Here is a 26558-nt window from a genome sequence, read left to right on the forward strand (position 1 = left end):
TCGTAGGTTGTATGGGGGGGCGACAGGCACTCTGCATGTTGGGGGAAGCGGGCGGTTGTGGTCCCGTTTGGCAGGGGAGCAGGGAGGGAGGGGTAGTTTCTTGGACTGAGTTGGTGGGGGGGGTTGTTATTTATTGGTTTTTTGCAGCAGGTACACACAGCAACACTGGTCAATGCACGGCACAGACTAATCGCTTATCGATTTCTGATCATGTCTCAGCTGTCTACGGGAGGGGCGGCGGGCACGGTTATTGTGGGTACCGGAAGTTAGGCCCCTGTGTGCTGCTAGCCCCGAGCAATCCTGCAGGTTATTCTCAAGTTCTAGTGGCTATGGCTCAAAGACTTAATCTCATGACCTGGAACGTCAACGGGCTGGGCGACAAAATTAAACGGAGCATAGAGCAACAGTACATACACCGCCATAGATTAGACGTGGTACTGCTCCAAGAAACGCTTCTTATGGGTAACTCCTGTCAGGCCCTGGACCGAAAGGGGTATCGTATGGTGGCACACTCTGGATTTACCTCGGGATCCAGGGGGGTGGGGAATCTCATGAGAAAGGGCTGCCCCTATGTGATCCACACCACTCACACTGAGCCTCAAGGTAGATATGTGGTTTGCTCTGGTAGTTGGGAGGGGAGGGCCGTCCACCTGATCTCAGTTTATGCGCCGCCCGGCCTCCAGCGCCAGACCCTAGCGGACGTGGGGACAATCCGGACTACTCTTCCGGAGGGGGCGGTGGTGATGGGAGGCGACTTTAATCTGACTATGGACGAGGCGGTGGACCGCTCTCCGCCGCGGAGGGGGGACCCACGGGGCTCGCGACTGAGTGACTTTGCGGACGCCTTCGGCCTGGTAGACATCTGGCGGTGGTTACACCCCAGAGACACGCTTTACACTTTCCAATCTGGAGTGCACAGCAGTCACTCTCGACTTGACTATCTGTTTACTCAAGCGCAGTATATCCAACACTTCACTGGTTCCTCCAGCTTGGCGAGGGGGATTTCTGATCACTCCCCGGTACTCTCTTACTTTGGAGTGAGCATGGGGCGGCAGCCTGGCCCCATCCGGATCCAGCCGTGGCTGCTGAAAATACCGCATATCAGAGATTCCTTGCGACACGGATAATTACTTTGAGGAGAATGTGGGATCGGTGGAGTCGGCGATAACGATGTGGGGCGCGTACGGGGCAGTCATCAAGGGACGAGCTTTGTCCCTGATGGTGGGACACAAAAGTGAACGTAGGAGACGGGTCAGTGAGCTGGAGACCGAGATACTACAGCTCGAGCAAGAGACCTCAAGCAACCCAACCCCCGAGACCCAACAGTTGCTTGACGTTAAGAGGCGGGACTATAAACAACTGCTCGGTGAAGAGGCCAGTCGACGATCTGTTGCCACCCGACACAGAATTTATGAGCTGGGGGAACGCACTGGTAAACTACTGGCCTGGCTAGAGCGTAAAGAGTTGGCAGCGGACTGGGTGGGTGCGGTCAAAGGACCGCAGGGTGAACTGATCACCGACCCTCAAAGCATTGCAGAGCTATTTGCAAAGTACTATGAGCAAATATATACCCCGCCACAAGATTCGCAGGCAAGTTGGGCGGCGGCCCTCCTGGCCACCATAGACGTGAGAGGTCTCTCCCAGCAAAATCGAGAGTCCCTAGAGGCGGACATCTCGCCGGATGAAATTCAGACGGCTATCCGGGATACCCGCTCCGGAAAAGCCATGGGGCCCAACGGGATACCCGATAGAATTAGTGAAATCTATGACTCAAACGCTGACGCCCCACCTGCTCAACCTGTATAAGAAGTGCTATGAGACGGGCGTTCTCCCTGCCGAGATCCGTGAGGCCACAATAGTGGTGATACGCAAGCCTGGCAAGCCAGCAGATGAGTGCGCATCGTACAGACCCATTTCCTTGATCGCCGTGGAGGCCAAAATCCTGGCTAAGCTGCTGGCCAACCGTTTGCTTCCTTATCTAGCGGCCCTGATCCACCCGGATCAGTCCGGTTTTATGCCTGGCCGCAATACCGCGCGTAATCTGCGTCGAGTTCCTGGGGCGGGCGGAAACACTCAGAGAGGAGGTGTTGTTACTTGCACTTGATGCGAGGATGGCGTTTGATACGGTGGCGTGGGATTACCTCTTCGCTGTCCTGGTCCGTATCGGGTTGGGTCCCCGGATGATAGGGTGGATTCGATTATTGTATACCTTGCCCACGGCCCATGTCTCGGTCAATAACCACCGTTCGTCAACCTTTTTTCTCGGAAGGGGCACGCGGCAGGGCTATCCCCTGTCGCCGCTCCTCTTCGCCTTGGCGCTGGAGCCGCTCGCGGTCTGGATCCGGAGTGACCCTAAATCAGGGGCCTCGAATGGACAGAGGATCACGAAGATCGCATATCTTAATATGCGGACGATATTCTGTTGTACCTGGCCTCCCCTGCACGCTCGATTCGTCGAGCGCTACACATTTTTCACATATTTGGGGCCCACTCTGGGTACCAGATCAACTGGTCCAAATCCCAGATGTATCCCCCTGGGGTGACCCGCCGCTTAGCCCTAGGGGATATAATATACCGGTCGCACTACAGGGTTTTCAATATCTGGGCATTTTCATAACAATGGATTCGGCACTATTCCACGAGCGTAATTTGGGGGGCCCATTGCGGCGGCTCAAATCTGATGTGATTCACTGGAAAACACTGCCCCTTACCCTCCTGGGAAGGGCGGCCCTTTTCAAAATGCTAGCTCTTCCCCCTTTCCTCTATGCCCTTCAAAATACATCCATACCGATCCCTGAGTCCTATTTCCTAAAGATCGATGCGGCATTGCGTGGGCTGTTGTGGGAGGCTGGTACACCGCGTATCGCGATGAAAAAATTGACTATGGGCTGGTATGACGGCGGGATTGGATTGCCGGATCTACGCCTTTATTATCAAGCGACGCAATCGACTGCGATTAACCAGTGGGTGTTCGGGTCATATGACGACCCCAGCTTTCGAATGGACCGTTGGCTCATGGGGAAGGGAGGGTACAGCCGGGCATTATACTCCAACCCTAAGAATCGGTTGAGGTCTGGCATAAGCTCCAGAGGCGCATGGGGTGGTGCGGACGGCTGACGAAGGCCACCCCGCTCTGGGAACCTGAATGTCAGGGCCGGCTGAGCACCTGCGCGGGATTCGATAAGTGGGATCTTATTGGCATCTCTAAGGTGGGGGACGTCTGGGGTAAGGGTAAATTGGCGACATTCGCAGAGCTGCAACTCAAGTACCAGCTGGCTCCCTCGGAGCACTTTCGCTATCTACAAATCAGCCATGCGATCGACTGCGCCTTGCCCGCGGATTCCTCTCTTCGGAATTACTCGCCTTTGGAGGACAGACTGCTGCTGGATCCAATGGACCGCAGGGCTATCTCCTTAACATACAAAAAGTTAATTAACAATCGCACTGACTCAATGCAGACCATTCGGGCCCGATGGGAATCAGATGTAGGTGACCTATCTGACGAAGACTGGAAAGATGCGTTGGCCTCCCCTCGGGAGGTGGCGATACCAATGCGACTCCGGCTGGTGCAACTCAAAGTGCTGCACCGGGTGTACTTCAATGCACCTTTGCTGTGCAAAATAGGAAGGCGTCCTGATGAATACTGCCTGCGGAATGGTCATCAAGTTGGCACATTTATACATATGTTGTGGGCATACCCCCCAGTACACCAATATTGGGTGGAGGTCACGCGGCAGATGGCGCGAGCCATTGGTAAGGCGATTACCCCCTCCCCTCAGCTATGCCTGCTCAATATGTGGGATGATACCGACCTCACCCAAACGGAGCAGGAGTGGGCGGCGTTGGGCTGGGTCACAGCTAAAAGGAATATTGCTCAGAAGTGGGGTGTGGCCGCTGTTCCACCGCTGCGCGCATGGGCCAAAGATATGGATTTCTCAATGGTGGCGGAGAAACCCGTCTATAAGGGTCGAGGCTGCCCAGCAAAGTGGGATCACAAATGGGGACGATGGAATAAATATCGGGGGGACATCTGCATTTCTCCCACAATAGAACTCCGACGAGAAAGACAGGCCATACTAGACAGTTTGGGAATCATCCTGAGCGCCTGGAGCAATCTAACCAAGCTGATGGGTGGGGGGTTCCCTTGTACCTTACCGGGGTCGAGAAACACCTCTATAATGTGCCGTGATTGGGGGTGACTTTGACCTGGCTGTCATTAATGCAGTGCTCACTGTCTCATATACCCAACCTGTATTCCGTCTATGTCGGTGCTATACATGTGTCATGACCAATGTAATGCTGCATATTTTGTTGTTAATAAAAAGTTATTTTAAAAAAAAACGACAGCTAGTCACTTTGCCAAAAAAGAGTCATTTTTCACTGCAAAATTGAGGTGTGACCACGTTGCGTTTTGCGCCGTTTCCTGTCGCGGGCACTAGGCCGACCCGCACAAGTGAAGTACCATTTTTCTCGTAGGACTTTGGGGAACGCGGGGTGGGTGGAAATTTGTGGATCCACGCAGATTCCAGAACTTTCCATCACAGAAATGTGGGGAAAATTTGTTTTTTTTGTCAATTTTTTACGTTTGCAAGGGATTCTGGGTAACAGACCATGGTGGGAGGCAGTCAAGTCACCCCATCCTGGATTCCCCTGGGTGTCTACTTTTCAAAAATGTATAGGTTTGCTAGGTTTCCCTAGGTGCCGGCAGGGCTAGGGTTCAAAAACTACAGCTAGACTCTTCGCAAAAAATGTGTACATTTTCAGTGTGAAAGTGAGTTTTGAGCCACTTCCTGTCGTGGGCACTATGCCTACCCACACAAGTGAGGTACCATTTTTAATCGGGAGACTTAGGGTAGTTCAGATTTGTAAAGCAACTGTTATTACCTAATGATTTTTGATGCATTTCTCCCTTCCAAATGAAAGACATTGTGTAAAAAAAAAAGTCATTTTGAAAAAAGACTAATAATTGTCATGCAAGTAGGAGTATTCCCAATTTCGAAAATGTGCAAATATGCACTGTTTTTAAACTCTGTAATTTGTTCCCATTTCAGAAATACATAGGTGTCTTTCATACCGATTTTTCCATGTATACATTTTCCCACAATAATTGCTATATACCCGGAACAAAAAAACAAAACATTACAAAATGCTGCTCAGTTTTTTACTCTGTGTTCGTTGGGCTCTTGGTGAACCTACAAGTCCTATATATCTCCACAACCAGGAAGGTCCACCGGATGTAACGGTACATTGCTTTCAAAGAGATGTCATAATTCGAAGAAGTTACAGGTGAAGACGTTGACTCAAAAGGCTGCTTTTTTCAACAAATTTTTAATTTTTCCTATTTTTAACTGTTAGTTTCTATAAAGAAACCTTGATGGATCTACACAAATGACCCCTTGCTGAATTCAGAATTTTGTCTACTTTTCAAAAATGTATAGCTTTCCAGGATCCATTATTGCTTTTCTACCCATTTCTACCATTATCTGGAAGGAGGTTGAAAGCACAAAAAATAGCAAAAATAGGGTATGTCCCAGAAAAATGTCAAAACTGTGTAAAAAATGTTGGATTTCTGACAAAAATCTGTCATTCCCTAAAAGCTGGAGAAATGGTGATTTCAGCCCCACAAACCCTTTTTTGATATCATTTGCAGAGAAAAACCCAGACGCTTTCATTTGCAGCCACTTTTCCCCATTTTTCACAAAAAAACCAAAATTTTGCTGTATTTTGACTAATTTCTGGGAACCCTCTAGGAGAATCCACAAACCCTGGGTACCTTTAGAATCCCCAAGATGTTGGAAGAAAAGGACGCAAATTTGGCGTGGATACCTACTGTGGTCAAAAAGCTACAGGGGCCTAAGCGCGCACTACCCCAAATAGCCCAAAAAAGGCTTAGCACAGGAGGGGAAAAGGCCTAGCAGCGAAGGGGTTAACTCTGTTTGCATCAAACTTCTTAATTTAAAAAAAAAAAAATTGTGTTTGTAATTCCCGATATATTTTGAAATGTTAATTTACAGGCTATTTATATAAATGTTGTGTTAGGAAAAATAACCGACATCTTCAGACCGCTCATATGACAAAAACCTCTAACTCTAGTAAGAGGAAAATAAACCTATTTTTCCAAGCAGCAATTAGTTAAAGACAAACTGACATTTGACCTCTTATCCTTGAACAGACAGCAACTGTGTCAAGATAAAAACAAGATTTAATGGCACCTTTATTGCTCATTCACTTTCTGAATTACAGAACACCTGTTACTTTCCAGCCTAAGTTTACTCGCCAGATGGGACTAGTAGGTGCTAAAAATAGTTTGACCTGATAAAATTTAATTTGCAATAGCTAGCAGGAGAGTATATTTTGCGAGACCCGATTAAGGTAATTCACGAGTGGTGGAATCTCTTTAGAGAGAAGGGTTGTTTGTGTATAACTTTATAAAGGATCCACAAATAGAAATGGACTGCTCAGGACTAGGGCTACCATGTATGTAGAGATGGGTCACCTTGTGTCTCATATGTAATTTATCTAAGGTAAAGGAGGCAGCACTGGCAAATCTCTGGGAAAGGTTAAGGAAACAGGAAGTGTTATAGTGTTGCTAGTTGCAAAGTTGTGCATCATTGAAATATACTAATAGCTTAATGTGTACTTAAGGGATTTTTAATAAAGGAGTCCTGGATAACTGTGCACGACTTGGGTCTGTTATTAGGTTTATTCAAGTTGTGAAGTGCCATGTGTAGATGCTTCAAATTGCCCAGTGATAGGAAAGATAGCAAGGACAACATTGGTATTGCCAAACTTGTAAAAAAGCAGAAAGAAGAGGAGCTGGTTTTGAAGCACAATGAGTAGAAGTCATCACAAGGCTGCAGCAACGAAATGGAGTTCCATGTGCTCCAACACCCTCTTCCCTATTGAAAAATACTCACATTTCTCACAAAGGCGTCCGATAGCTGAAAGAAAAAGGGAGAAAAAAAAGTTAGTGGCTTAATTTGCAACATCTAGAATATCTATTTTTAGCTAGGGTTTCCATGTGAATTCTACAGAACCCCCTTCTCCCTCAGAAGTAACAATTGGATGCCATTCCTTCTGTCACACTTATGTACATGCAACAATACACTACCTTCCCTCACTTTTACCATATGGAGTGAGGGTGAAAGAAATCAACATGGGGTCAGGCTAAAAGTGAGGTACATTGTGTTTGTTTCCCCCTTTACGTTTATGTGCTCCTACAGAACAACTAAAGTAACGCAGACTCGTAAAGGCAAATCCCACCACAGCTGAATGCTTCGACACTGAAGTGAATGCCTACTGCCACCAATTTATCACACATTTTTAAACGAGTGCCCGTGTTGTTGCGTAATCTGAATAAATTAAGGCACACCCAGAAGGGAGCAATGGAGAGGCTGCCTACTCTCACTAATTTAGCGCTCACCAAAAAAATAGTCCTGGAGTGGTTGCCTACTCTTAATGAATTACAAAAGATTTATTTTATAGTTTCAAATACAAACCAGAAAATGTTTAAATAAAATAAGATTTAAGAAGAAAGCTATTTATTAAAAAGTATTTCTACAGTCTGCGAGAAAGCCAGATGGTAGACACTACCCACGAAGATACTACAAAATCATATCTTTGGTCAGTTAACCACAATATGTTAAAACGATTCAGGTTAAATGCCACAAAATCTATAGTACCTTAAGTTCAGGTTGAATAAAACCATATTTTATTGGCATTTATACAGTACTGACATACACATTCATTCTGAGGCTTGAATCTAGCGTCCGGTGTACATAACGTGCCATTGACATTCTCTGGTGCATTGTAACCAACATTCCCGCAGAAACAAAACTAACCCCCCTCCCCCCTTGAGTTGCGCTTTAGTAAAACAGGCGGTGGTGTCTACATGCTACTGGGTTCTCGTGCGCGAGACTCCCAGAGACCGTAAGTTACAATGATAGACCTTCTGACTGTTTTAGGCTGATCGTCCATCTTCTTGTTCAGGCTCTGCCACCCTTGGAGTGCCCGCCCCCACTAATGATGTCCTGCTCATTCGCCGCCAGTTCACATACTAAGCTTTCCCAGGCTCTGGCTTCAGGTTGAATATTATACCACGTTCCTAAGAAATTTATTAGCGGCAATTGCTTCAACTGAAGCACCACATAAACACATCTAAACTCTCGTGTCATGAACGCTTTGAAATACGTTGGCAGTTGTTAACATTCAATTTTGGCTGGTAAAAATCATGGTAGCTTCCATTTTCAAACAATTCATATCTTTCTAGCATGACCAGCCCATTATAGTTCTTGCAGTAGTGTACACTGGTTAAGATAATGGTAAAGCTCACGCCCTCAGCTCAACCAAGTATTATTTTTATCCATGTGTTAAAGGATTCTTTGGCTAAATAAGACAGCAGGTTATTTTTATTTGCTCTTTGAACTTCAGCAAAGAATCACAACAATTGGTGAACGCTCTCGCTTTAGCAAAGCAAAAGGCCAACTCCAGGCAAATGGTTTGAGCAGAAATGGAACTGTACGTTAGTTGCAGTCTTCAGGGGCTCACCTTCAATCTCGTCAAGTGAATCAAAAAGGTTGTGGGTCAAATATTAAGCTATTATTAGAGATTCAAAAGATCTCATAAGAGATTTAGATATAGTATTTTTCATAGCAAGCATCAGTCTCCAAAACAAAGATCCATCAATGGCCAGACAGTAGTTTTATTTTGTAACAATAACTAAGATTTCAGCCTAGTACTTCCATGATAATCCATTGTTAGATTTGGCAAATCTCACAATCTTGATTTTACTGAGATTAGTAAATGGAAAGGTCTCCATCCTTGATTAATTTATTGCCTCATAAGATCCGTTTCTCCCACTTGTTGAGTCGCCTGCATAGATTGCACCATATTTCATATTTGCACCTTTGTATGTTTTATCCAACCGTTTTATTGTATGTATTCAATCTTGTTCTCTCTCTCTCTATTTATATCGATTTTAAAGCAAATGAAGTGTATGCCATTTTAGATGTACTTTTAAGGTCAAACGGACCGAAATAAAGTGATTATTGATTGAAATGGAAATTACAATTTCAATAAATTTCCAACTGATTGAGCACTTGCTGCAATCCAGTTGTTTATGTAGGACTTGATAATATTTTGGGGGCAATAAACAATGCGGATACATTTAAATTGCAGATCATAGGCGTGAAAATGTTGGCGTTTACTAAAACTTAATTTAATCAGGTTGACCAATAAAAAGCACCAACAAAGGAGGGCTCCATTTGTTGCCTACTCGCACTAAATTAGCATGCAAACCTGTCAGCCTATTGGGACTCTAAAATGAGGGCGGAGTCCTACTTCCACGAGGGAGATCACATTACGATGAGCAGATAATGGCCTGCAATCTTCATTACTCTTAGTGCCACTCGTCCTCGTCATTACATGAGGTGAAATCCCACCTCCCAGATCGAATTATTAAAAAAATGCACAATCAACCTCGCCCACACCAAGTGGGCACTATAAATGGGCATATTTTCCACATCGGTTTCCTGTTATTTATGTTTAACAGATTTTTATTTATTTTCAAAGAAAATAACAAAAGGACAGAGGAACAATCTCATTGACAATGCAAAGAAGCAGTTAGGAAGACAAAATACATTGCAAATACAGTCATCAGTATTCCTAAAGTCCTCACAGATCCAGCCGCAACCAAGTTCCCATCAAAAGGCCCCTGTGTGTGGTCAACAGGCCCCCCTCCCTCCCGATGGCCAGTACAGCACTTAGGTCATCGATTCTCCGCATCCAATACAGCCCAACAGCGGCATTCAAATAAGAACTCCTAAATCCCGCCCATCCCCCAGTCCTCAAACACCCCAAGGCAAACCCCCCCCCCGCATGCCGTTGATTCAATGAGACACACACATGGTCACTTAAACACCCCGCAAACCACGCCAGGAAACCTGCCACATAGACCGCATCCTAACGAGGTCCAGGACCACTAGAGGTCTTTGTTGCCAAGTCAACTCATCCTGTTATACCTCCGTTAAGTGCCCACCGTTTCATTCAGCCTCACTCAGCCTGCGCCCCCCCCCAAGCCCCTCTGGCACTCCCTCACAATCGTCAATTGGGTGCTTAAGTAGTTCCACGAGCGCCACCCACGCCCGAGCCATTTCCATTGATTTCTCACTATCAGTGCGCTTAGCCAGGTGTAGCCTGCAGTTCCCTTCACTCTCTGACCACTTCTCAAACACCCTGCGCCAGCGCATAAGAGCAGGTCCACTGCGCGCCTTCCAATGGGTAGTAAGTTCCCTTTTTGCTAAGACTAGCCACAGATCAATGAACTTGCTGGTGACCTTGGTCTTAGTGTGGAAACCAATGGAGCAAACAAGCCCCTGGTGTCATGGCCATCTCCCTCTCCGTCACAGTTGTCAAGGTAATTGTCACCCCTCGCCAGTAGTCCAACTGTGTGCAGTCCCAAAACATGTGTAGAAACCCTGCCCCCTCTAGAGCACACCGAGGGGCATGTGGTTGACGCCCCAAAATAGTCGTTGATCTTGCCGGGAGTTAAGTACGCCCTATGTAACACATAGTATTGGATCAGCTAAAAGCGCGCATTCCGAGTGCTTTTCCATGCTCTCTCAACAACCTCCCCCCATGGTTTCTCCGCAATGGGTATCCCCAAATCCGCTTCCCATTTAAGGCGTAGCGCCGTCAACGGTTGGCGCAAGTCCTGGGTAATCCTCCGGTAAAAACAGGTCACCGCTTTAAAAGTGCCCGCTGCCATCACTATGTATTGACAAGTGAGAGACAGATTAGGCTCCACCATCTCTACCCGCCAGTGCCTTCTTAGAGCCGCCGTAAGGGCCGCATGGAATAGAAAGTCACCCCTCGGGAGATCATGATGCTCCATGAGGTCATTGAAAGGAAGGAGGTTTCCATCCTCGGTGAGATCCCAGATTGAGATGACCCCTGCCTCCTCCAAGGTTCGCAGCTTGCTCCAGTCCCCTCCATGGTGTAGCACCTCGCACATACCCAGCGGAATCTCGGGTGCATACAGGACTCCATAGCGCACCCTCCTGGTCAGTCGCGTCCAGCACTGTCGCACTACACGCAAATCCAGCGGCATTTCCCCATCTCTCAGCAGCGCCCGCAACAGTACACAGGCGCCAACTCGGAACTGTCCTCTCCACTTCCTCCGGTTGCCGTATGCGACCCGCCACCAATTTTGTGAACCATTGAAGCTGCGTCGCATGATACTAAGCCTCGAGGTCCGGCAGCGCAAGGCCCCCTTCCGCCCTGGGCCGTTGCATAATGACCAGGGCAACCCTCCTCCTCCCGGTCACCCATAAGAACCCTGTAATCATGGTGTTGAGCTGCGCAAACAACCTACTCTGGCCACTTCTTGAAGCACCATCCTGCTGCCCACGCCAGCGCCGCCTACCTTGTTGTGCTGCAGTCCCCCGCCGCCGCCGCCATCTCCATCAGCGGCCGCAGTGTGGGGACAGGGGCGGACTACACTCCCCAGCATCCTGTGCGCCACCGGACCCGCTGACGCTGTGTTCGCGCCACTCGGCGTTCAAAAGAGCGCCGTTGCCTCCGCGTCGCGGGACGCACGCGGGCGTCGCCGGGCTGAGGGCGGGCCGTCTGTGGCCGTCCGGGGCCGGAAGTGGCCGGGCTGGGCCACCCCCCTGACTTGCGAGCTGGCACACCAAGGTACTGTATTGCCGAGATTCTTCCATCCCCAGAACAAACCTGGGCTCATAATATACTATACAACACCGCCATTTGTGAGAATTTGAAATCAGTACTGTCGTTGTATACTGCTCCCTGATTATACACTGTTCCCAGGTCTGTGGCATCGCTGTTATCCTCCATTTCCCTTGTGTTTTTACCATGGCTAAAAGGAAATCCATGGAAGGAGGTGGGGGTAATGCTTCCAAAAAGGGGAAGAAAGCAAAAAAAGTCAACCATGCTGCTGGCAACTGTATTCTAGATAGGCTTGAAGCTATTGTGGACGATTGTCAAGTCATACTAGAGGATTCTAGCTCTGCTCCCCTTAGCATTGGGGACTTGACCAATGATTTGCCACCTAGTCTCTCCATTCGCAAGATCCCTAGCATGTTTACCAAAGCCAGGGAAGCCCCTTCCAACGCACCCGCTTCCCGTACTCCTATAGTCCATAATCATGAGTCCTATCAGGAAGACAAACAGGCTACACAGGGTCTTACACCAGACACCGAATCTCTCTCTTCCACCACTCAGCTTGACCTCACTTGCTCAAATAGGTTTGCTATCCTGGAAGATCTAGAGGAGGATACAGCTGCTTGTCAAGCGGCTGGTCCCTCGCTCCCTAACGAAGCTCAGACCTCTGTCTTGCATGGGGTCTCGATGGAACAAAAAATCGACCAGTTATTGTCAGAGATAGTATCCCTGAAGAAGATAGTCATGGAATTGAGCAAGAGGGTCTTATTAACTCCTATGCAGCCTGCAACATCCAGTAGCCCTGCGGAGCCAACATCACTTGCACCTCAAACCACCGTCCAAACAGGCCCTTTGTCAGTTACTCGTAAGGCTAAAGATCAATCCCATGCCACAACTAACTTCACTAGCCAGATTACTCTGCTCCCTCCTAGCCGGAGTATACCACCAAATAGGGATACTGCAAACAATCTGAGAACTGACAAAGTTACCACTCCTATCCTACCATTAGCTGTAGGAATGGGACCAGTGAGACCCAGTAGCCAGAGGTCTGTGCCATGCCCTGGAGACAATATCGCACCCAATACTACTCTCGCTAGTTCACTGTCTAACCCAACTGTAGTATATATGACTGGGGTACCAAGACTTAGTAATAACCAATCTTACGAAAATGCGGACTCCCTTACAAACAAAGCCATACACTGGGTTAGGCATGTCAGGGGCTGTAGGTCCATTATTCGAGAAGATATTACCAAGGCCAGGAGACTGTCTCATTATACTAGCCAATTTGACTGCATTGAGCTTACTCTTTCTAACAGTACCCTGGCCGAGAATTTGGTACTCCTCGAGTATCGTACCTCGGCCCCGGACAACTCTGCTATCCAGATAAGGTGCATTCCGCCTTGGATCCCAAGCAACGCTTTCCCAGCGGGTAGACAGAGGATTATCAGCAACGATTCCAACTTGAATAGGGTTGACTGACTGGCCCAAAATCCTCCTCTCGAGGTTTGTCTTATGGAGCAGATCACTGTTGTTCGTAACGACATCACCACAGCCCCTGAAAGCTTGTCCCCCTCTTTTCTGCCCTCCCCGTCCTGTGAGATGCCCCCTGTCACACAGTCTACCATCCCACCTGCAAAGCCTATGCCCCTTTTTAATCTTGTGTCATGGAACGTTGCGGGGCTCACCAAAAAGCTTTTGATCCCGGAATGGCACGATTTTATTGGCACATTTGACGTATGTGCATTCCAAGAGACATGGAGTACAACCCCGTTATATAAATCAGGGTATTGCACATATTTCTTACCGGCCATAAGCTCAGGGAAAGGTCGCCCTTCCGGGGGTCTCCTTGTGTGGATAAACATCAAGCACAACTGGCAGGTTCAGTGCCATAACAATGTTTCCCCGGATCTGCTACATCTGACAATAAAAGGCACGCATGGCGGCCCCACCCTAGATCTCTTCAACATTTATGCTAGAGGTTCTTTGGGTGGACAGATCTCTCAGACAGTGGTTGCTCTGGAACATGAACTTAAACATATTGACCGGAACTCCACTATTATTATCTGCGGAGATTTTAACTGCACTTTCGAACCCCTAACCTCAGAAGATTTACTCGGGCTTAGTGATTCAGATCTCACTTGGGGAATCCCGCCTTTGGAACTTGCTCCGATTAAGAAATGGTCACAAAGGGCCATCCAACTGAACGCACTTACACAAGAATTTAATCTACGTGCAGTGAATGGCAGATCTTTATCTGACAAGGGTGGCGCCTTTACCTTCAACAGATTATCTTCGCCATCACGCATCGATTACATCCTTGTCGATATCCACTCATGGGGGCTCATCATAGACATGGTCGTCAAAAATACAATAGATAGCGACCACAATCCACTATGTCTACAAGCCAAAGACCCTTGGATGATAACACCCAATGTGGCCAACGAATCCCCACTAATGGCAACCAAGGAGGTGTCATTGGCAGGGTGCTGTCGACGCCTTAAATGGCACGGGATCTCCCAACATGAGGAGAAGCTTGCTCTGATCAAAGAGCTCCTAGCCAGGAAACTTACCGAACTCCATGAAGCTAGTACTAAAATGGACGATCCCCACCTAATAGCCTCTGTCTATTATGACACCATCAGCAAAATAGGGGACTTCTTTATTGTGGGGGAGAAAGCTCGCCCCAAGGCGGACTCCTCAAGGAGCGGGAACCCTTGGTACTCCAAAGGCTGCAGAAGGGCCAGAATTACTCTGTCCCAAGCCTTAAGGAAACAGGACAGAAACCTAATCAGTAAGGCAAGACAAGACTATGCAAGATCATTGAAAGATGCCAAACGGGATTGGGAAGAAAGTCATTGGCAGGAACTCAAGGAGGCGGCTCTAAACCGGAATTCTACAACTTTCTGGGATATTCTGAACAGAGCCAAAAGGGCCAAAACAATAAGTATCCCTAATCACATAGCGGAGCTGCAATGGTTCGACCATTTCTCTGCTATATATGAGGGGGTGACTGCCTCTGACACACCGGGGGCGGAGGATTCGCCACCCATTGTTGAGTTCCCAGCGGAGACCAACTTTGGGATCCACGAAACCATCTTGGCCATCAAAAGTATTGCCCCAGGTAAGGCGGCTGGGCCTGATGGCATACCAGGTGACCTTCTTCTACATGACCCAATCCCCTGGGCCTCATTCATTGTTGTTGTCATGAATGCCATAGCTAAGGGCTGCATAGTACCTGCGTCCTGGAAAGCCGCGGTGGTTGTGCCAATTTTTAAAAAGGGCAATAAGGAGGACCCTGCTAACTATAGACCTATCAGTCTAATTGATGTAATACAGAAGGTAGTTGGCAGGGTTCTCCTAATGAGACTGAGATGCTGGATTGGGAATGGGGATGTTTTATCACATTTCCAAGCAGGTTTTAGACAAAAGGTAGGCACCATGGATCAAGTTTTTAGATTTTTTATGATATACTGGAAAACGGTAGTCTTAGGCAAGGGAACCCTATATTTAGCTTTTATTGATTTAAAGTCGGCTTTCGACCTAATTCCCCGCCAACGTTTGTGGCAGGTTTTATTTCAACTAGGCGTTCCCCATGAGATTCTTGCCTTTTTAAAGCTTTTACATGAAAATAACCATGCCAATATCAGATGGGGGGCCCAAGGCCAGCTTACAGGGAGTGTCGCGGTGAATAGGGGGGTACGCCAGGGCTGTGTGCTGGCTCCCACCCTGTTTTCTCTATACATTAATGGGGTGGTGGACTTCCTTAGAGAGGTCCCTGCCGATGCGCCAGCCCTGGCTGGTGAAAAGATCCCCACCCTCCTGTTCGCCGACGACACTCTCCTGATTTCAAAATCCCCGGCTGGCCTACAAAGAAATCTAGATAGATTTGCTCTCTTTTGCAAATCCTATGGGCTCATTATCAACACTGAAAAAAACAAATTAATGGTTATAAATCCTCCGAGACGTTTTAGTTATACTTTTACCCTTGATGGCACTCCCCTAGACATTGTAGATTCTTTTGATTATTTAGGGATACGCATTGCAAAAGGGATGAAGTGGAGTGCTCACTTGACCAAGATGCTTCTGTGCCACAAGAGGGTTTCCGGTGCCATTATAAGAGAACAACACCTCTCTACTAGCCGACCTGTGGCACCGGCTCTTGTGGTATATGAGGCCCAGGCATTGTCGAGCTCCATGTATGGGGCTGAAATTTGGGGTTATGAAAACATTCACGATTTGGTAGTCTCAGAGAACAAATTTATGAGGAACCTCATCTCCGTCCCAGTATCATCCCCGTTAAAACCTTTGTTGCATGACATGGGGAGACACTCCATCCAGGACATTGCACGCCTACGCCCTTTACTATTCTGGGCTAGACTGCGGAGGACCCCTGAACTTGCTAAATATGCGGCAGGTCTAGATGATCTCCTATTAGCAGACACTGGGCGGAGGTTAAAATGGTTTACCCACATAAAGCAAACACTGAAATCCATTGGCTACGAAGACTCCTGGGTATCTCAGGTACCCCCTCAGAAACAGGATCTTAAGGAAGCATATTGGAGTTGGGTAAACACAAGAGATCTGAATAATCCCAAATTGGGGAAGTTGAGTGTGGCTTTCTTAGAACATAAGCCCGTTTGTAAACTTGAGGCATATCTTGACTTCATCCAGTCCCCTCTGGACAGATCCCTGTATGTACGATTTAGATTAGGGTCCCTCCCCCTTAATTGTGTGACTGCTGGTTGGAAGGGATCCCCATCGCAATCTGCTGGTTGTCCGAGTTGCACAGCACCTAATGAGTCTATTCCTCACTTCCTATTTGCTTGCCATCATTATCGAAGGCCAAGAGCTAAATGGCTCCGTCCGATCTGCAGAATGTTGGGATGTCGTGACTACTGTACTGCGCTACGCATTCTGCAGACGGATACTTCGTCCCTTACTATTGTCTGCGGCATTGCCAAGTACTTGGGTTGTGCGTGGCTATTGCGTAAGAAAAACATTCCATCCCAACTGCACTGACCCATTTATGAGATCGACGGCTACCATGTATTTTAACGAACTCTAAATAACCAAGCACTTTATTCTCTGTTTCTTATATGTTGTTTTAACTGTTTTTATAACTTTTTAAGATGTTTGCGACTACTGATGTTTTTATGTACACTTGATCCTCTTTTTTATCATTGTATGTTGTGCTTTTATGATATTTTATATCGAATAAAGCTTTACCTACCTACCTACCTACCTACTCAGTATCCAAACAGGGAGTGTCCCAAAGTAATAGAGGAACCTTGGGAGGGTGACCATCTTCACCAAGGCAACTCTGCCCGCCACGGATAAAGGAAGAGTCCCCCAAAAATCGAAACAAGTCTTGGCACTGCATATCGCTCGCCCTACGTTGCCTTCCAAAAGGTCCTCAGAGTCATGGTAGATCCGGGTTTGTAAGTAAGGCAAACAGTGGGCTTCCCATGGGACCCCTTCGGCACTCTGTAGATCCATCCTGCCTGATTTGGTGGGGAACAAGCACGACTTGGCCCAATTCACGCGGAGTCCCTTAATTCTCCCCAAAATTTCCAGTAAGTCCTTACATCCGTTTCCTGTTATCTCCAAGCACATATCAAAACCTGAAAGCAAGGGAGGGACTTAAGGACCAGTAAGTATTCGGACCATTGCTTCCAAGTCCCACATCCTCATCCCAGTTATTGCAACATGAGGTACAACATAGCCATCAGGCCTTTAATCTCAAAGTGAGTTGTACATCATATAATGCATCTCAGTTTTTAATGTACAGTCATATACCCCGCAGACTTCACCAAACAATAAATCAATTCAAACAGCCAAACATAATGCTGCAGAAAGCAAAAACATCAGATCCAAAAATCCCATTCCAGTTACTAATCCTTTTAAGAGGATAATGTCTAGTAAATATGCAATCTTATGACCAGGTCCAAGTTCTACAGATTTCATGCAGAGGAACTTCTTGAAGTTCCACACGAGACGCTGAAAACTCTTGTCAATTTACCCTGAAAACACAAGGGAGAGTTCCTCTTGTTCAGGATAGGCCAATAAAACTGTCTCTGTGGTCCTTCTGCTCGGAGTCCTTTCTGAAGCCTTCTTACCTCTGCTGCCATTACCAAAGGTGAAAAACAGATGCTCGTTTTACTGAAGAAGCTAGGACTGACAGGAAAAAAAGTGTATAATGCCTGTTGAACACCTAACTAATACAACAGGCTTTCCTCATTAGATGAAGAGGAAGGAAAGAGGACAGGTAAGAATCTCTTGACAAACATTAAAATATTGATTAAGTTTAAGAAGCAAAAGATCAGTCTGGTCTTAAAATCACTACATCTTGCAGAAAGCAAAGAAAATGTGAATGACATAATAATGTAGATAATTCACCAATCCAACAAGCCAAAGTATTGGCTACTAGGAAAACAACCTTATAAGACAGAAACTTCAAGTTAGTAGATAGAAGGGGGTTCAAAGAGTGAACACTGCGAAGCCTGGAGAACCACAAGGTGATCCCAAGGAGGACCTTTGGAATGAGAAATAGGTCTTGAAATAGACACTTAATGGTTTGAGAAGTGGGAACCAACCGCTGCATGACCAGTATGGAACTCCAGTCACTTCTGCCTTCTCTCTCAGAATATTGAGAAGCGTTTTAGGAATTAGAGAAGCCGAGGAAATGAAAACAATACCTTCATTAGTCACGCACCAATCTCTCATTCTCTTACCTCTGGTTCGCCGGAACAAAATCTGTTAAGAAGGGATTTTTCCTTGAAGGCAGAAACGTCCAGATGTGTAAACAAATCTTTACATGTCTCTGGGAAGTGGTCTTGGACAGAGATGACGTGTGAGGAAAAGAAAGCCTGCTCACCATGTCCGATTTTACACTAAACAAACCTTTACTGTGGGCTGAGAATAGATGTTTCTCTGACCACAAACCCCGAGCCTCGGCCACCTTGTTGAGCGCTTTCGTGTGAGATTTATACAGGCTACTGCCACTGTGTTGACTGATTTCACCAACACGTTGTTCCTTGAAGTTGTTGCTGAAATGGTGCAAGACAAATATGCAACTCTGGTCCACTTGGCCTGCGCCGGCAGGGAATCCAACATTACTCACCATCAAATCGAGCTGACATCAATCAATCAATAGGTTGAATGGTGGATCCAGATGCATACTGTTTTCTGTTGCCAATTTCTCTGGGCAGAACTGCCACTGAATATAGGATACGACTTCCAACAACAGAGATTTCTTAGACCAATATCTCTGAAGATGTATGCAAAAGAAAGGGGTATGTGCCCAAGAGCCAGGCATATTGCACTATGGGTCTTTCCTCACTGAAAAAGATTCCCACCAAGGTCCACAGTGTCCAGAAACACAGGTGATTTAACAAGCACTGGCAAAGCCAATAGGTTTCACCTATGTAGGATCTATTAGCTTTGTCATTATTTTTAGACATGTTGCAAAGCAGAGCCAGCTGCTGTGCAACATGGTTTAAAGTAAAATAAAAATTATAAAAAGCTTATAAGGCAGCCAGCGTTGACTATTGTCTTACCTCTTTTTTTGTTAACCTTAAATCCATGTTGCACAGCAGCCCACATTGCTGTGCAATGTGGCAAAAAAAAAAAAAAAAAGCTGGGAGAGCAAGAAATACGAGGGAGGTGCAAGACAGAGCAGCAATATAAAAGGCATTAGGAGGAGAGTGGGGCTTATTTACAGTTCTGAAGAAATCAACACATTAGAAGTAAGTTATTATTAGTACAGCATAACACTGAGGATAAAGTGTGAATATTCTTAACTTAAGACACATTTTGCTACTAAAGAAAGCTGTCGATTTTTAGTGGACAGAGGATCCACACAGCCTTCCCAGCTAAAACCAAGATTTTTTTTAAAGAAACTCTCAGAAAGACAATATGCCCTTTAAAAATGTTACATCTTTAAGTCTTGCATGACTTGAGCCGCTGCCCTGCACATCACACAGTAGTCAACACTCTTACGAAGTGGGCTTCTGAAAGGGCGGCAGAAAAGGGAATTTGTGAAAAGTGGAAAATTAACACTGAAATAGTCAAAGAAAGGGCGTTATTTACTGGCATGTACAGTGTGCAAGTTAGATTACTCCTGGCTCAACTGCATCATTTATGACCATAAAAAAAAAAATCATCATCTAAAACACAGGGAAGTTTCTTTTAAAGACAGGTCTGAGGTGGGAGTGGTATTTCCACACAGGTTGAGGTCAGCCACTCTGGTACCGGTGACCCGTGCGCATTACTTTTAGGCAATGAAATAGCTCACCTCATCTATATATACATGTCACGCATTGTCTCAACAGGCGTCCATTCCCGCCAATATTACTGACAGATTCAATCATGTGACTCATGTGAACATACAGAGAACTTGTCCAATAACATGCTCGGACGTACCTGCTCCTTTACATCCCCTCCCTGCTGTCTCACATTAGCCATTTTCAGCTCCTTTGGAAAATAAAAGGTGAGATGTATAATAGCACTACATGAGGGAGATCCAAGGGGAGGAGGGAGTAGCAACAATGAACTGCAGACACATGCACTCAGAGTGCATGGAAATAAAATTAAGTACCAGGAGGTGCATGTGGAAGGACACTGGCTACAAACCGGAAGCTGTACTTCGTCCATGCTCCAAGGCACTGACCAATAAGATGCAAGGAAACGAGTGATTTAGAAGCCAACCAATTGTTATCATGGGCGGCTCAAAGCCCATTTGAAGCTTTTTGTTTACAAAAGATTTTTCCAACAGCGTGCCTCCGGTAAAACCTAAAAAGGTGCCATGCTCACAAACGTAAAGAGTTACCCTTACAGCGAGGAAATGCTGAGCCGAAAAGTGTGTAAGCATAGTTAATTAAGCACAATAAAGAATGATATAGAGGCCGTAGGAGGAGAGCAAGTCAGAACCTACTTATACACCAGAAAATTTGGAAACCTGTCCCAAAACCTTACGATGCTTGGTGTTCCATCAATGGCACTAGAACCCTACCCAAACTCAATGCCCAGCAAGGGAGGATGGACAACGGATGAGGGAGGACACAACCCGGCACTTAACTTCTACATCGCTGTCCCAGTATACACTAAGAGAAAATAAAATAAAACGCACACACGAAAGGGATGTAGAAACTTCGCCCATTTATCGTGTCCAGATAAGGGTGGACTGGGTTTATTGTGCATTCCTTTTCCTTATTTCCTGTCTTGGTGGTGGGACTCATCTCGTTAAAATGACTAGGATGGACGTAGAGGTAAAGTACAGGTTTTCTTTTTAGGATGACAAAGGTGTGAAAAGAGGGTGAACGAATTTGAAGCACGTTTAAGCGTTTTGTTTATCACGACGTGGAATATCAAATGAAAAGAGAGTGACACCCACCAAAACCAAACGAGATTATTTGACAGGACCACTAGTGTAGTTTGTTTACTCCCATCAAGTGAACTTCCATCCACACGTGAAAGCTGGTGAAGTGGTTTCCTTCCACTGAAAAGGGAGTATTACCCTAACTAAATAAAGCTAGGACTCGCAAGGGATCACTAAATTGGATTGACAACTCGCACTATGATTCTAAATCGTGGAAAGGTTCCCTCCTTCCGGCAACGGACAGTGAGAGAGAACAGATTACAACGTCAACATGGCAGTGGAGCTCTATATAAATATCGCCCCCCCCCCCCCAATATTCCCCTTGCTCACCCACGCCAGCCTGCTTTCTGCAGAAAATCAAATCGGGATGATGCTTGGCCATGTCTCTGCGTCGTTCTTGCTTTCCCGCTCCAAGATGGCGATCTGTTCCGAAACTATTGACCTTTCACTGTGGAAACACGTTACCGGCAAACACAACCGCAGAGCTGAAGCATCGACACGAACTACTACAATCAACTTCGGCGCGTATTAATGACGCGTCTCAGAAAAAAGCGTGGTGCTCTGCAAGCCATTGAAAATGGAAGACGCAAATGCGCGTGCGAGTTTACGTAACGCCAATTAACGTAAACAGGGCGGCCGCATTGGCAAGGGGCAAGGAATAACGTTTCTTCCGGAATTCCATCCTTTTGGTGACATGGACAGCGGCGGAGTCGTTGGTGGCATAGGTTTCCAGTTTCCCAGGTCTAAGTGACATAGCCAGCTTGAGTCCGGGATTATTTTAAATTTGAATTCTGGACTTGTAGTCTTGGATTTATAATTGAATAAACAAGACTTCATGACCCAGAATTGAATAAAAAAACAAGCAAATGCAATACAATCGGTCTCGCATTTGTAAAAGTTAGAACTCTTGGCGTTGGAAATTACATGTTTTTACTATAGATTTTGTATGCAGTGGTGTGATGATATTTGCATGGCGCTATTGCCATTCGTATAACCTAGCAGCACTGGAGAACCAGATAATGGGAAATAAGTTTGTGAGTGTTAAAGGTATTGGCTTTGCCAATGTTTTTTCGAGAGGGAATGACAGTGGCAGCAGACTTCTGCTGTCGCGCTGCTTTGGACACTTATATGCGGTGCTCACCCTCTGAGCTGCAATGTCAAAAGGGTGTGTTGGGAGGGGGCGTTTAATGCACACTGAGGTGTCTGAACACAGCCACAGTATTGCTATGATTACTTACCGGTAATCCCCATTACTCTTAGTCCTACTCGTCCTCGACCCAGTCATCACTAATGAGGTATTCCACAAGACAGGAAACAAAACAGGAAACGCTTTTTAGGCTCCACCCACCCTCCCGTCAGGGGCTATAAGAACCTAGCCAATCAAAAGCACATCCTGACATACCAAGCAACAAAGGCCTGATCAGGGAGGGCAGGCGGGAAGTATGACTGGGTCGAGGACGAGTAGGACTAAGAGTAATGGGGATTACCGGTAAGTAATCATAGCATTACCTCTACGCCCCTCGTCCTCGACCCAGTCATCACTAATGAGGCATACCAAAGCACCCCCAGCAACAGGCCTTTGGCAAACCACACAGAAAACAGACCGAACACAAAGAGGCGTGCAGCAAATAACAATTTAATGAAAAAACACAGAATCAGGGAGGCGGAACAACCTCCACAGCACGCAACACACCACTACCGAAATTGGTCCGGTCAGACAGAGCACAATTCAAACGATAGTGCCTCACAAAGGTAGACTCAGAGGCCCACGTCCCAGCCCGACAGATCTCATCAAGGGAAACCCCATGAAAAGCAGCCCAGGAAGCAGAAACACCTCTAGTGGAACGGGCCTGAACACCAGAAGGGCAAGGCAAACCAGATCCCTGATAAGCCAAAGAAATAACAGACTTGATCCAGCGACCAAGAGTAAGACTAGATGCAGCCTTACCCCGACCAGCCAAACCAAAAGTCACAAAAAGGGAGTCCGTGGAACGGAACCCCGCAGACCGTGCAACATAAAGGGATAAAGCACGCCGCACATCCAAAGAGTGAAGCAACAACTCAGCTGGGGAAGAAGGAGAAGGACAGAAAGAAGGAAGAACCAACTCCTGAGAACAATGAAACCGAGAACGAATCTTGGGAACAAAACCAGGATCCAAAGAAAGGACCACCGCGTCATCCAAGAAACGCAAAAAGGGAGGAGAACAACGTAATGCAGTGAGTTCACCCAACCGCCTGGCAGAAGTCACAGCAACCAAAAACGCCACCTTAAAAGAGAGGAACTTAAGGTCCACCGACTCCAAGGGCTCAAAAGGAGCAGACTGCAGAGCACCCAAGACCAAAGAGAGATCCCAAGGAGGAACCGGAGAGCGCGAAGAAGGAGAGGACAGAGAGAAACTCCGGAACAAACGGGAAACCAACAAACCATCCGCAGAAGGAAGAGAAGCAGGATCCCGGAAAGCCCGAAGAGCAGCCCACTGCCCCCTCAGAGTAGATAAAGCGTATTTCTTCTGAAACCCATCCAAGAAAAACTGCAGAATGGAAGCGATAGGACAAGAGACAGGAGAGAGACCAAACCCCGCACACCAGGAGGAGAAAGAAGCCCAATGTTTAGAGTAGGAGGACAAAGTGGAACCCCTACGGGACCCCTGCATCACAGTGATGAGGTGGTGGTCAGGCAAACCCCGGACCCCAAGCGACAACCGTTCAACCTCCAAACCGCCAAGGTGAGAGGGACCAGGAGGGAAGGGAAGGAGGACCTCAGGGGAGACGGATAACGTGGCAGAATCCAAGGAGGGCCCACTGCCAGGATCAACAACAACGGGAACCAGGACCTCCGCGGCCAGTGAGGCAAGACCGCCACCACCCTGGCACCCACCCTCTGGACCTTCAGCAAGAAGGCAGGAATCAGGGGAAATGGGGGGAAAGCGTACAGCAACCAAGGGGGCCACAGAAGAGACAACGCCTCCACCCCCCAAGCACCCAACTCCGGGGTCCGAGAACAAAACAGGGGGAGCTGAGCATCCGTCCGGGAGGCAAACAAGTCCAGCAGGGGAGTCCCGAACCTCCGACAGATCAACCGGAACACCCTGGGGGAGAGACACAGGGAGAGGGAAGATGGAAACTTGCGACTCAAGGCGTCCGCCACCACATTGTCCACCCCCCGGATATGCTGAGCAGAGAGAGCCAGAAGATGACACTCCGCCCAACCCGTAATTGCACAGGCCACCAAATTCAAGGAAGGGCTGCGAGTACTGCCCTGGTGGTTGATGTAAGCCACAGTCACGGAGTTGTCCGACCTCACCAGGACATTGCACCCCAGCAGACGGGAGTGGAAGAAATGAAGAGCCCTGGCCACAGCAGACAGTTCCCTCCAATTGTACGAGCGACGGGACTCCATCCGGAGCCAGCGAGCCTGAACAGACCACTGCCCCAGCGTGGCCCCCCAACCGGCCGCACTGGCATCCGTCATCAACACCAAAGGAGGCGGCAGGCGAATCCACATCCCCTTCGAGAGATTCGCGGAATCCAGCCACCACTGGAGATCCGACACCACCCCCAAAGACACCGGCACAGACAGAGCATAGTCCCTGTGAGAAGTTGGCCTGATGTATGATGTCACTAGTTATAGTGTACACCTTATATCAGTCCAAATACCCTTATGGTGATTGGTTGTAAAGTCAACCTTATAGACCAGCTATCCTAGTGGTAGCATGGACAAGAGCAGTCTTAGGCTAAACTCTGAATGGCATGTGAAGCCAGCTGTGATACCATATATAATCCCTTGAATACCAAATGAAAGGACACCACAACAGATATATATATAAAATAAAGTGTATTTATTCTAAGCAAACCCTCAGCACTCTTTATGAGTTTAGAGGTAAGTACAACACAGTCTTATTAATGCATACAGTAAGTTACACAGGTAAGTAATACAGTTAGGCCCTAGGGGCCACGCAAACCATATACTAAATAAGTGGTATAAGAACCACTGTCACGGAAATAGAATAGGCCTAGGCCTAGGGAATCGCTGGGGCTACACTACACTAGCGTTAGTTAGGAAGTGGGAGGCCCACGGGATTCGTGTGCAGAGTGGAAACACTCACGCGTAATGCGTAAAAGTCAATAGCAATGTTACAGTTTAGAAATAGATAGATTTAGGACACTTCCGGAGTAGCTAGGAAGTTGAGACTTGAAAACTAGACACTAGGATAGTCACTATCCTGATGAGCACCGGAGTACCCAAGTTACCTAGCCCACAGGCTGCGGGTGCATAGGGGTGAAGATGCGTCGTTTTCGTCGTCGACTCCTATGGATGCCTGAAGAAAGATGCTGACAGGCAGTCAGGGGAGAGTGTCCGGTGGATCCCAAGGCTGGGATCAAGAAGAGAAGAAACCTGCAAGCAGAGGGGACAGAGTCAAGGTCACTAGCCAGTGACCACGTGGAACCAGGAAGGAACCAGGCGATGTCGTGAAGAGTTGCAGGTGAAGGTGAAGCTTGTCGCTGCAGCCAGGAGGACCAGGAAGCGTCGAGGACGACCAGGACCAGGAGGCGAGCTGTCCCACGAAGGCTCTTGCTGTCGGCGGCGTCGAAGTTGGACTAGGACTCACCAAGCCTTGGCAAGCGGAACCCACGAAGAACAAGGGACTTGCTTCTGGTGCAGACCAGGAAGGTCTGGGGTGCTTCTTCTTTGCAGAGAAGCGGGAGCCAGTCTGGAGGAGCCAAACCAGCGCAGAAGATTTCAGGGAGCGTCGTCACAGAGGCCACTAGCCAGCGGGCAAGCAACCGGACAGACGCGGCAAGCAGGAAAATGCTGAAGGGCCCCACGCAGGACTCGTGGAGTGTGGGGGGCTGGTCTTCGGTGCAGATGGTGCTTGGGGTTGGGGCTTCTCAATCCCCGGTGCACAACTTCGAGGGTACCTCAGAAGCTGCGCTGTAAGTTACTAGCCACTTTTCCCAGGTAGCCGGTCCCACGTCGCTCGTCGCCTCCACGGATCTCAGCTCTGCTGCAGATGTGGATGAGGGTCGGAGAAGTCTGGAAATCAAGGCTCTGGTCGGGCTCTGCAGTCGGTTCCTCGTCGAACGTTTCACAAAGCAAAGGGTAGTCACTTGATGGTGCCTGTTTGCACAGGGTAGCCACTCCTTGGCTACAAGGGAGATTCTTCAGTCTTCTTCTTTCGTCGAATGTCGAAGGTCCAGAGTTTCTGTTCAGTTTTGCAGGTTCAGGATAATCTAAAGTCTTGAGGCCCAACTCCCACTCTTATACTAATCTGGGGGGCTGGGATACCTGCTAGGTCACGCCTTATGGGTGGGACCTGGGAGGGGGTGGTTACACCCACTTCCCTTTGTCCAGTTTCGCGCCAGAGCTGGGGCTGGAGTGCCCCAGCGCCGGTTTGAACTGGACTATGCTAGGAACACCTTGTGTGCCCCAGGCATGTCTCATTCCTTTCAGCCCACCCTGCCCCAATACACTAAAGGCTGTCTGGGGAGGTGCTAGCAC

At 47.5% G+C, this 26558-nt stretch overlaps 1 protein-coding gene across 1 annotated transcript in view; it reads right to left on the bottom strand.

The window, feature by feature from the left end:
• Window positions 1-21646, bottom strand: part of PHF5A (PHD finger protein 5A) — a 71109-nt gene extending 49463 nt beyond the window's left edge. Inside the window, exons 1-2 of the mRNA XM_085601208.1 lie at window positions 21389-21646; window positions 6918-6941 (exon numbers count right to left, since the gene is read on the bottom strand). Of these exons, the coding sequence (XP_085457334.1) occupies window positions 6918-6941; window positions 21389-21440 (76 nt within the window). The 5' untranslated portion in view covers window positions 21441-21646. The remainder of the gene's footprint in view (window positions 1-6917; window positions 6942-21388) is intronic.
• Between the last annotated feature and the right edge of the window lie 4912 nt (window positions 21647-26558).

Source organism: Triturus cristatus, chromosome 4_2, assembly GCF_964204655.1.
Source record: "Triturus cristatus chromosome 4_2, aTriCri1.1, whole genome shotgun sequence".
Lineage (NCBI taxonomy): Eukaryota > Metazoa > Chordata > Amphibia > Caudata > Salamandridae > Triturus > Triturus cristatus.